General features: G+C 35.6%; 1 protein-coding gene across 1 annotated transcript in view; it reads left to right on the forward strand.

Annotated features, from left to right (window-relative positions):
• The window catches only part of LOC109846168, a 40,483-nt gene extending 29,366 nt beyond the window's left edge, over positions 1-11,117 (forward strand). The window contains exons 5-11 of the mRNA XM_020415392.1: positions 2,177-2,344; positions 4,038-4,140; positions 4,310-4,467; positions 7,759-7,857; positions 9,141-9,986; positions 10,203-10,379; positions 10,886-11,117. Of these exons, the coding sequence (XP_020270981.1) occupies positions 2,177-2,344; positions 4,038-4,140; positions 4,310-4,467; positions 7,759-7,857; positions 9,141-9,986; positions 10,203-10,295 (1,467 nt within the window). The 3' untranslated portion in view covers positions 10,296-10,379; positions 10,886-11,117. The remainder of the gene's footprint in view (positions 1-2,176; positions 2,345-4,037; positions 4,141-4,309; positions 4,468-7,758; positions 7,858-9,140; positions 9,987-10,202; positions 10,380-10,885) is intronic.

Here is a 12,960-nt window from a genome sequence, read left to right on the forward strand (position 1 = left end):
AAAGAGGGGGAGGTGAGGAGAGAGAGATGGCCAGGTGGGATGGGGGTAGGGAGAGGAGAGAGATGCACGGGACTAGTAGTCCCGTGCACTTCAACAAAAATTCTTCGTAGCAAAATCGACCAAAAAAGGTCAATTTTGCCAATTATTTTCTTGAATAGTCGATTTTGCCAATTAATATTAAAATAGTTGTTTTTAAAAATTTGTCCTTTTATATTCTAACACGCCCTACCGTTTATGGTAGAAAACTGGACTTACTCAATGGTATCAATTTTTTAAAAATCCGCTTAGAAATTGATGTCCAGCAAAATTCGAACTTGGATTGCTCTAATACAAAGTCTCTGTCACTTTTCCCAAACTCGGAGGTTATGTTGGTGGTTAAGAGTTGTAATTTTATATTCTAGCAAGCAGAATTTGCAAATGGTCATCGCTGCCAATATCAACAACGACCATGTTGAGAACAACCTGAAAAAATTATCCAAGATCTATATTGAGAAAACTAGCATCCAAAATTTTAAAAACTCAATATCCACTCAAAATACATTATTACCACCATGGAGCACTTGCACAACAAGGAAAAGGACAGAATGGGGATCTCTAATCTTCTTTCATTGACTCGTAAATCAAGCCCCATTTGGCTATTGTAGCCGTAGGTCCTAATTCCTTGTGTCAATAGATAGTTCCTAATTAATCATCCCCCTCAATAAACCTTTTCCTGCATTTCCATCCAAAGGTTCTGTTGCATATGGGCTGGAATTAGATCTTATTATGTTTTCAAGGTTGCAAAATTGCTAAAACATTATATGTAATTTAGTGTTCTATAATATCGTCTGCATCTGCTGGCAAGTTGGAAGTGTACTTACAATAGTCATACTAAATGTTTACCTCCGCAGTTTCAATTTATTATGAAAAGATGAGTAGAGTTCCCCATCTATCCCAAACTGTGTCTCTAATCTTTTGTTAATTAACAGATTTTAAAGTTTAATCATTTGAGTCTGAGAAAAGAAGTACAGTAGAATTTTGCGTTTGACATTAAGAATACCGTCAAATAGACGGATTCCAAAGCAGGTAAGGAGACAAACCCGTAGTAAAGGCAATATCTCCCAAGGTTTTTTTTCTGGCTACTTTTATGTTTAAGCTTAATGCAATTTCATGAATGGATTTATATAAGCATGAAAATAGTTTGATATTCTGAAGAGTATCTCAAAATGTCATCAATTCTACTAGAGATAAAAGCTAAAACTGAAAGATATTCTCCAAGCTGTATGCAGGAACATGTGCTCATTATGACTGTACATTAATATAGATAATTGCATTACGAATGTTGTTTAGATTTCTATATAGTGTCTTTGTTGAGATGTCCACTTGTGCCCAGTCAAATAACTTTATTTTATCCTTTGGCATATATGCCTGCCTAATCTTCCTCTCTCTTAGTGTGTGGAATCTGATGTTGTTTGCCTTATTGTGTATAAACTTGATCCTATATGAAAAGTTAACTGATATTTCATGTATTAAGGACAGGATCATGCACTGCTATCTTTTAATCCAATATTCTGTTGTATAATCAAAATTTATCTGTTAATATGCCTGCTTTCTAAATTCTAATTGTACGCTTACATGCTGTTAATGCACTCTTATCAAAGAAGTTGGTAACATCGGATTTATTCTTTATAACACAGGATGAGCTTAAAGATAATTCTCCAAGCTGTATGTGCAGGAACATGTGCTTAGTATGACTATACATTAACTATAGCTAATTGCATTGTGGATGCTCTTTAGATTTCTAGATAATGTCTTGGCTTTTTCTGCAGTAATCATGCATCCTTTTGTTTGATATGCTTAGACAATTTCCTTTTGCGGGTGTTTGAGATGCACACTTGCTCATTGTGCCCTTAAAAATATTTTTCTTTTATCCTTTGGCATATGTGCCTGGCTAATACTAAAATGTGGCACCTGATGTTGTACGCCTTATTGTGTATAAACTTGGTCCGATATGTAAAGCTAACTGATATTTCATGCATTAAGGACAGGATCATGCAGTACTATCTTTTAATCCAATATTTTGTTGTACAATCAAAGTTTATCTATTAATCCATCTGCTTTTATTTGTACGCTCACATGCTGTTAATGCATTCTTGTCAAAGAAGTTGGTACCATCAGATTTATTCTATTAATGCAGGATGAGCTTTTTATACTGAGATTATCGCGCAACAGTGGAGTCCTTGGGTTGGCAGGCATGGCGTTTATCTCACAACTATTTTCAACATATTCACATTACTCAGAAGGAAACCAAGGAATTCTCCTTGTGCGACCAATGCTAGAACTTTCAAAAGATGATATGTACAAAGTGAGTATATTCATTCCTTAAGATGTTTGCATAAGCGTATCGTGTCTATTTTATGGTGTGAATGATTTGAGTGCAAGTCATTCTGGTTAAATAATTCTGCAATATCTATGATCTATGGATGTAAGCTATTGTTATTGGGGTGGGGTGGAGATAGTGATTGGCAATGACTTGGGGAAGCCTTATGTTGAAAGCAGCATTTTTCTGTTTAATTGTGTGCAAATGTCACAGTATATATTTTTATTAATAAAAGCATATCTTCTTACACTGTGATTTATGTATTTTAAATCTACTTTATGTACACATTGTTTTTGTCTTGACATGTAAAACTTTTTCCATACTGTTCTCTTTAGAGTTCAAGTACTCTACATGACTAGTCTGATACGAGATGAAGATTTTTCTAATGGAAATAATTTAGGGTTTTTGCCAGTATAATCCCCAAAATCTACCATATTTGCGGACTGACCCCCAAATCTGCATATTGCTTTTTTACCCCTAAATTTTACCACATTGGAATTTCATAAACCCCTCCCCCTCCTCCGATTTAACATCACTAAAATTCATTAACGTGAATTAGTTAAAACGCATATTTTGGGGTAAATCTGCAACCAGGCTTTTTTTAGAAGCGGGGAGTTAATAGGCAAAATCCTTATTTTTTTAGGAAGAGGGGTATCTTTTTACAATCTTCCCCCATCTTAGTTTGAAATTTATCAGTGTGAAATTGAGGGTTTTTTTTTAACTCAATGGGGATAAATTTGCATATATTCAGGTTTTCTGGAGGGGATAGGGGGATAAATCTTCCAATATGATTGATTTGGGGTGTTTAAGCAAAAACTCAATAATTTATTGCACTCCTTCACTTAATTAGTCCTTGTCAGATTGTAAACATCATGTAATTCAATTCACGATATTCTTCTGTATGTTTTTGTTCATAACGGTAAGTCTGTCATGGCGAGGAGTATCCTTCTCTCCTTCAATGGGGTTAAGACTATACATATGTGGCTCAAATTCAAAAGCCAAAAATGAAATCATATATTTTCATTGTATGTAAATCATGTACTTTGAATGGCATTCTTATAATGTTTATTTTTGTATGCAAAATATCAGGCATAAACCTCAATATTGTTGAAAACGTCTGTTTGCTTTTGGGCCATAAGGTATGTTGAGGGTTTAGAGAAATGGATACAAGTGAAGGAGACTCATCCAAATCCGACATGACACTGGTGGAGGAACTCTATACCCTGTGGATAGATGTTGTGTGCACCAATTATATACCCTAAATTCTACAATTAATGTCGAGGCTTGTCTCATATTATAATAGTCTAGCTACATGTCTAGATGCCCTCGACTCCTTTTCTATTAGGTACTTGTCATTTTGATGCCACTTATCATTTTGAACTCTTTCGTGCTAAAGTGATGGTTAAATAAGGGGCTTATGAAGCGTCATGATTTGGGAATGCAATTCTATCACCTGCACCTTGGAATCTTCCTCATGTTACTTCATGTAAGTTAGAAACTCATCTAAAGTTAACATTAATAATGAAGGTGCTAAAGGTCATGGGTCACTATATGCTTGCAAAGTCATGTCACACTTTCTCCAAGTTGCCATTTATCTAGCTTATTTTGTCATTCTACCAGTGTATGTCCTGCATGCCTAGCTTGGTTCTTTTGCTCAGTGTATGAGTCTTCGGTGCAGATCTGTAAAGGGGGATATCAAGAATGGGTGGAGGATCCTACAAACCAGCGCCCATTGTTTGCTCGTAATCGGTTGCGTATGTCACTAAAGAACATATCATCAAGTAAGTTATCTTTAAATAGATTGTTCTGATGTCTACTTGTGGCTTCTTACCTGCCGCTTAAATAAACTTTCTTCCCTCTTTTTCCAATATCAACTACTTTGCTGTACTAAAAGAGCTTTCTACTGCATATTCAATATGTTGATTCAGCTTTGTTTCTTTCGATATCCAGATGCCTTTAAATCAGAAATGCAAAGACTTATTTCTGCTTGTCGCATAACACGTTCATTTATTGAAAATGTTTGCCGCAAGATGATTGAGCACTGTGTCACCATTACTGATGTAAGCTATTTGTATTGTTTGTTTCCTTTTGAATTTCCTTTTTGCTCTGTTTGAATTTCCTAATTCAATTATGTCATATGACTAATTTCATAGAATACGTGACAGACATTGCATAATTAAACTATTGACTAGATAAGATCTGATATGTCCTGATATAGGAAGAATAGTATAATAGTTGACCTAGGACGGGGAAAAGATATATGCTGTGGACACCATATGCTGGTTCCATATATATATATATATAATATATATATATATATATATATATATATATATCATATATGAGATTTATTAGAAATAGGTATGCTTGCTTGGTACTAAGCAGAAGTTTTTATAACTATGGTAGTGATGTGGCATATTCCCCTCCAATTATTGAAATCGGACCCAGCATTCACATGGGTTGGAAATTGAATGAGTGGAATGGGATATAGGAATACCTTACTACCGAAGCACAAAATTTATGTCTTGGTGAACCGAAGCATACTCATTTTTTCTATATATATATATATGATATATATATATATATATATATATATATATATATATATAATATATATATGAAGGAATGTTTTCCTAAAGGTGACAGCGGTTAGATTGCGCCACCTAAGAACGCGGTGTAAATCAGCATCATTCCTCAGACCTCTTTTTAGTATGGCGACAGTAAACTGCTCCGTTAAACTCAGTTCCACCACGTTCTTAAAACCGCCAACCACCAGATTTTGGGGTGAACCGTCGGTGTTTTGACATTCATCACTAAACCACAACACAGCAATTTTTAAGATTCGAATGAATAGAACATTTTTTCACGGGCTCACAAATGAAGGGTCAAAACAGCGACGGGTTCACTTGATCAGTGTTTAGATTTAAGAACATGTAGATCAAGTTCAATGGAGCGATCACAAACAAACGTAGCGACTCGATGTGATTTTAGGCCGCGTCCTTCAGGCTGCGCGCATCTAGGTGCACCTTAGGACAATTACATCAAAGCCCCCAACCTATATATATATATAATATATATATTATATACTATATATATATATATATATATATAAGAGAGAGAGAGGAGAGAGAGAGAGAGAGAGAGAGAGAGAGAGAGAGAGAGAAAGCTCCCTATCAACTTAAGTTGATATCACCAACCTTCCTTGCCAGCTCATTTATTAAATATAAAAAATCTTTCATATCATGGCAAGGGTTCTAAGCTACTATGATGGCTAAAAGTTTGGTGATAACTTTTTGGCCTATCACGTTAAGTTGACACATTAGTTTTGTTCTCGTGCTGCTCTCTCTCTCTGCTCTATCATATATATATATAAATATATATATATATATATATATATAATATATATATATAAATATATAAATATATATATAATATATATTATTTTTTCTTATAAGTAAAAGTAAGATATTAGGAATCAAAGTTTTCCTTTAAGGCCTGAAGCTTAAGTTGGATGTTTTCATTTTGGTAAAACCATTTGATCTTGTATGAGAGTGTGTGAAAGATGATACTGAGATCTTAAATCAAGAAATCAGGTTCCACTGAAAGGTACCATTTCATCCTTACCATTTAAGTTTTGAAAGAAGACACTAGTAACCTTGGGCTCCGCTGATGCGACTATCATCCATGTATTGGCATGTTCCAGCTTCCATCATGTTTCAGTTTGTTTGTTGTATATTCAGGGTTTTAGCACCTTTGTTATGGTATATATTGGTCCCTCATGATCTGGGATTTGCTACACAAGTTGTTTTACTGGTGAAGCGTTACTTTTCTATGCTCAATGAAATTTATAACTAAGTGGTCATCCAAGTTTAGTCCTATGAGTAAGAAAAGGAAACATGAATGCTTGAGTATGAAATGGTCTTCGATTACTTTTTAGTTACCTTTTCCCTTTTATTTATTTTGTTCGCTACTTCCAGTCCGAGCTTGCATTAACATAGCAGTCTGATTTGGGGGGGGGCCGGGGGGCGGGGGGCTGGAATTTTGGTTCACTGAAAAGAACTGCTTTATATATTATTCTTCACAGCATGGCCATGCCTATTATTGAGCCTGAAGAAGCTTGACCATCAATTGTGGGATATTTTCATTTGTCAAAAAATTTCTAAGCTACTGCTGTTTTGCAGGTATGACTTATTTTATCTGATTCCAGCATTCTCTTTTATTTATGAATCTAATTGCATTTATCTTATAAATTTTTGTGAATGAGTTTTTGGGCATTAGATTCTTGCACATTATGAAGTCATAGACAGATTGAAGGGGTGGAAGGAGGCACTATCCTCCCCCCCCCGCCCAAAAAAAAAACTCACAAAAAAAGGAAAAATAAATGCACCCATAAAACCCTATATTTCAAGTTTAGTAATTCCTTTAACTTAGCATTTGAGCTTCCCAGTCTTGAGCCCAAGACCTAAGCCAGAGCCATTTCAGCCAGGCCCAAAGCCTACTTCATTAAGAAGAATTTGGGTCTGGGTTTGGAACTCAATCCAACCCAATTCCAATAAGATCTCACCTCAAATTATAAATCCCCACTCTCGGATTGGTTCTTCTTTTATGCAAATTTCTGGGAGTTTTTCCCAAACTAAATGCAAATATCAATTTCAAGTCATATTCTCTCATTAACTTCCCCAATTCCAAGAGTTATTTTGCGACTGAGTATTGGACCTTTTTTCTCAATTCTAGAGACAACTGGTGGAGTATTCTCTAAATGCTAAATGTACAATTTCCCCCCTTTCCATTCTCTTATATTTATATTATGTTGCATTCTTTAATCATTAATTTCTATTTCCTTGTCATGTTTATTGTTGTTTTATCTATTATTTAACTACATGTATTGATTTTGATGTAAATGTTTGTTTTACCTACCTGATTATATCAAACATGTTGCGTCGTTTTTAATATGTTGGTTGTTGGCAGTTGATATGTGTGGCTGAAAGTAGTATGGCGGGGGGGGGGTTGATTAATTTACCTTGCATGATTTTGTTTCAGGTTAAAGGACCACGTTCACGATTTTTAGGATTATGCAAACTTTATGTATGTGTTTTTAAAAGTAGTTTTATAGTATCTTTCTTTCATTATCATATTTATATATTATCCCCCCCCCCCCCCCCCCGGCTGGCGGGCGGCCTGTTTATAGTCCCGGTACACCACAAGTGCGGAGTCCGGGTTCTATCAAAACGCCCTGCACGGTGCGGCACATTTTGAACCGCATGATTGGGGTGGGGGCAGTGACGGTATTTCACTGCTCCCTTGATCTATCAAACACCCCACGTGGTGGCGTGTTCTGATAGGATTTGCAGTTCAAGTATTGCTGGTCGAATTTACATCTAAACAGCTTGTACTGATAGTTGATCTACATGCTACAGTTTATCTCTCAAAGGCAGAGGCCAATTCGTGGTAGTGTTTCACAGTTACTATTGGACTACGTGCGGAGGCTTCCTTGCAAGGTTCATTCAGCTTGGACATACTGGTATTCATTTTAATAGCGAAAATCACCATAAGGAAATACATGTGCTCTACTAGTATAATTTGGCAATTTGAAATATCTAAGGTGCATCATTAACCGCCATGTTAACTATGAACATCAAAATTTGAAGTCTTGCTATCGGAAAATTATGTGGCTGTCTTGTGCTTTTTTAGCGAGAGCAACTGTAGTCTTTGACATTACATCTCCAAGAAGTATATTATATTTATAATATGTTAATTCAGACAATTACTTGCTAACATCTTGTTCTTTATAGTACCATTTTGAGTAACTACTGTAAGTTTCTTTTTTGCTTGCTTAAAGATGTATTATGTATCTGTGACCGTAAGTCTCTTTTAGATCTGATGGTAATCCATTCGTTCAACACACTTATTAAAGCTCACTGTGCAGAAGCAAAAGAGTCTTTGTCCAGACAAGCCAACATTTTCTCAAATATTTAGGCTTTTATCCTCTTTCCCATCTGTGTAACCATTCTTCTCTCAGGTATTTGCACCTCCATTCTTGTGATCAAAGCTTTTTGTTGACCTCTCCTATCTTTACCCAAATCCTCCCTCAATACTCAAATCCAAGTCTTTTAAATATATTTTGATGGGTTATGAGACCTGTCAAAACTAAGAATTTTATTTAAGGGCCTTTAACATAAGTGCTCTTGAATAGCGCTCTAGGTGGGGTTTCCTATGTAAAGCAAAATGTGCCATGCAAAGCTCTCAGTTAGGAATGGTTTCTACATGACTCTATGGTAACATGGAGCATAAGTTTATTTCTTTTATTTGACTGACCACTCTGTTAGGAAGGGTTTCTAAATTACACTATGGTAAGATGTAGCATAAGTTTATTTCTTTTATATGATAACCATAAAATGCACCCATTCAAATGTACTTTTCTGCATGCGTAACCCAAAGTTAGACTTAATCGTCATAGTTAATAGTTTTGAATAAGTCTTTGGAACATTCCTTTGTGTTGGCCAAATAGAAACTTCGGTGATATTATCCAATTATACTCCTGGAAGCTACTGTATGTTAGTAAACCTTGATTAAATCCGTAGATTAGATGTTATAGACCAGACAAAATCCTTGTTTTCACAAATTACTGAATTAGCGTGAATCAAAATGTTGGAGAATATCTATAAATTGGCAGTACAGAAAATAGTAACGTGTGCAGAACTGCTGTTGAGTGGTTTGTACGAATCTTTATGTTAATTACTTTCCAGTATTTGACAAATTTGTACTTCCCACATCTCTGCAGACCTCCCTAACTGCAGCTGGTTGTTATCTCTCTCCAGCTCCTCAGTCGAAGGGCAAAAAGATCCTGGTTAGTTCTCATGATTCACCACAGTCATCAACAGCGTCATCATCTCATACACAACCATTTAATAAACAGCCTCTTTTGCCGGGAGAGATAGATCAAATAATTTCTCACCTGAAATCATGTTCTGATAAATATATCCCAGAAGCTCATGATGTACATTTCCTGCATGCAAAATCTCCTGAGGATGTTCTTAACGAAGCTAAAAGGCTCAATCTTATAAGTGAATCAACCTTGTCAACCATGCAATTGTTACAGATGGAAGAACGTAACAAATTTATTTCCAAGCCAGAATGTGAATCCAGTTGTAAATCTTGGCATGAAAAAGGAGTTTCTAGTTCTTCATATATAACACTAAGTCAGGGTGAATCATGTCATTTCATGAGTAGATTTCTTGTCGCATATGAAGTTTGTAGAGGTGCATTAGAAGATGGACTTTATTCAAGCTCGAGCAGTTTGTATCAGGAGTCAGTAGACAACCAGGATCATCTTTGTCAGTTTTGCATGAGTGGTCAAATGAACTCAATTACAATACGCCACATGGTTAATGCTGATTGGTTGTATCTTGCTAAAGTTTCGAATAGACAGTCAAGGCTAGATTTTCAAGATAATACAAATGCTCCAGTAATGAATTTCGAGCAGATTTTGTCAAGGGAAGTCCAGTGTTCAGCTCACATGCGAGTTTCAGCAAAGAAAGCTCTTCAGACTTTGAAGTCCATTCCAGTTTCTGCTAGGAGAGCATTGCCCGTTGTCGTTAATTCTTGTGATTTACTGCTAAGCATACCGGTATGCGTTAATTCTCATTATTGGTTTCATCTCAATCTAGCCTTACGAAAATCTTTATGGCACCATTTTAATTCATTCTAGGATATCACTTGTATTATGTTAGCTTTAAACATTTGTCTGTATACACTTGATGATTGTAGAAACTGGTAAAGCTTCTTGCTACATTTTAATGCAGCAGTCCTATGCTCATGGGACCTCTTTATTCTTCATTTTCAGAGCATTGGCTTTAGCTTCTGCCCTTATCTGCATGTGACTGCTGCATTTAAGCCAAGGGTACCACTTGGTGGAGGTTACAGTTCATACCTTTGAGACAAATTTCTAGCTTCAGTCGAAATTGTAAACAGTAGTTCTTAGAGGAGGCTGCAAGTCAAACTCATATATAGACTGTGGAGGGTAAGGAACCTTTTCCCTTTTATTAGGGTTCCCTTTTATTAGGCTTGTTTGCACTTTAAACCCCAAAAGTTTCACCCTCTTCTAACTTAGATATCCTGAAGTTCTATTGTGACAATTTGATATGGCAATTTGATACCCCAAAGCACTAACTTTGTTCCCCACTGTTGCTAACTCAGCAAACTGAAATTTGGTAAGAAAATTTGCTTTGCATTCACTTTTCTTTGTCAAAAACTAACATCAACCTTTTCGCACTTTGGGTGTCAAATTGTCCAAGTAGAACTTCAGGGTAGTTAAAAAATGTTGAAATTTCAAGGTATTAAAGCGCAAATAACCCCTTTAATTATGAATATCGATTACAAATTTCTTTTTAAGAAAAGGGTGGTTTTATAAACCAGCAATAGTAGAAATTCAAGTTTCTTTATTCTGAATTCTATATCTTATTTAAGAGGTTTCGATGTAATTTTCTTTATCCTCTCTTTAACTTACAAATGGCATGTTGATTGCAGTTTGAGATGAACATTCCCGAGGACTTTCGATATCTTGGATGTGATCAGCTGCCAAATGATAACCTTGTGGAATATATGATTTATTTGTCTTCAATGATGTGATTACAGACAAGTACATGTAAAATATATGCGGTTTTATTGGCAATATGCTGTTGAAATATATGTGATCTATTTATCTGTTGTTATTTTCAATTTCAAATTTGTTAAACTTTGTCAAAAATCGTCAGTATAATTATTTGCTTATATTAAAGTTTCAGTTAAGCTTAAAACTTGCTTCTGCAATAATCTGACACTGTTCCACCTTAGGCGTCAGTGAATAGATTAACGTATTAAGCAGTTCATATTAATTTATGTGTTTTTAAGTGATCTGACCAGCCTTTGGGTATGTGAATAAGGACGTTGATGACACTGGAGTCTATGTTCACTCCCCTACGATGGAACTTATCTCTCCATTGATTATTAAGAGTACTTGGATTGCTTCTTTCATGAATCAATCAATACTCATTATTACAAGCTTTATACCCGTATAGACGTCTCCTACAATTTTTCCCCTCCTATTGCACTTGGTCTTATAAAGAAATTGTAGAATACAAACATCAATCCCTCGTTTGTAATATCCTTCGTTTTCTGTAATGTTCTAAATTTTTTTTAAAAAAGGCACCTCACTTAATAATAAGTGTGTGAATAATTTTTAGTTCAAATTAGATTAAGTGAGTGAATAATTTTTATTTCAAGTTAGGGAGAGACATGTGACTTTTCTTTAATATGTAAGACTACCTCACTTAATATGTGAATAATTTTTATTTCAAATTTGGGAGGGACATGTGACTTTTCTTTGAAATGTAAGACCAAGGGAGCAGGATTTAAGCGTATGTTAAAGTGGGTTTGTATGACTTTGTTATTGAAATTTTGTTTCCCTTTCTGACATTTTAAATTATAATTTGAAACCATCTCGTTTTCTTACCTTTTGTGGACTTTGATGAGATTTGTGTTGGAAAAGATTTCACAGTTTTGATGATTTCTTTTACTATTGTTTGCAAGAGTTTTGGAATCTCAAAGTTTAATTAAGGCTTGATTTGGTAAGGGGTAATTGGGGAGAAGATAACGCAAACTAAGGTGCAATGAATGATATATCTTTTGCGCTTCTTGTTTGATTGGAAGGAGAGAGAGAGAGAGAGAGAGAGAATGCATGACCCTTTCTTGTTTAGTTGAGGAGATAGAAAGGGAATGTAGGATGATGAATTAATTGAAGTACAATAGTATCCTTTTGTGGAAAAATGCAAAACATGCGAGGATACAAAAGTCTTCTACAAGAAAATTGTCATTCTCTTCACCTTGTTCCTCCAAATCCCTCCAAATTAGAGGTATTTTCTCTCTTCATCTTTTTAGTTTATTTTGTATCTTCTCTCTCTTCACATCGCTTTACTTTAGCTCGTCTTCCTCTCTTAATATCGTCTACCAAAGAATACTTTTGATTTTGTTCCTCCTCTTACTCTATTTTCTCTCCAACCAAGCCAAGTCTAAGTTTTTTTAAATAAGGGATAAAATATGAAGAGGAACAAGATGACAGTGTTAAGTCGTTTGACCCACTTTCGATTACCTAAGGGGTTTTTTGGATTGGGAGTAATGAGAGGTAGAGGAAGTTAGGGGCTCTTTATCTTTGTTTGGAAATTAGTTTATGCTAGGTAACGGGGAAGGTAAAATAAAGTAGGGGAAAAAAACTAAGTTTTTGTTCCACTCTCATTTGGGGCGTTAAGAGAACTTATAATGAAAGTTAATTATGTAAGTTTACATAGAGTCCCTTCCATTTTACGCTTTGTCTGTCCCTTCTACTTTACTCTTTATCTAACTTTTAATAATAAAAGACTCAATAGCATGCAAAGGTTATATATGTAAGTTTACATAGAGTCCCTTTCATTTCCTTCATTTTATTGAACTTCCCAAAAGTAGGGCTGTCCAAAAAGCCCGCCGGCCCGGCCTGGGGTTGGCCCGGAAACTCGGGTCAGGGCTCAGGCCCGGGCCTTCTCGACAACGATCGGCTCGGGCCCGGCTCGGGCCCGGCTCGGTACAGTGCC

The sequence above is a fragment of the Asparagus officinalis genome, chromosome 6, assembly GCF_001876935.1.
Source record: "Asparagus officinalis chromosome 6, Aspof.V1, whole genome shotgun sequence".
Lineage (NCBI taxonomy): Eukaryota > Viridiplantae > Streptophyta > Magnoliopsida > Asparagales > Asparagaceae > Asparagus > Asparagus officinalis.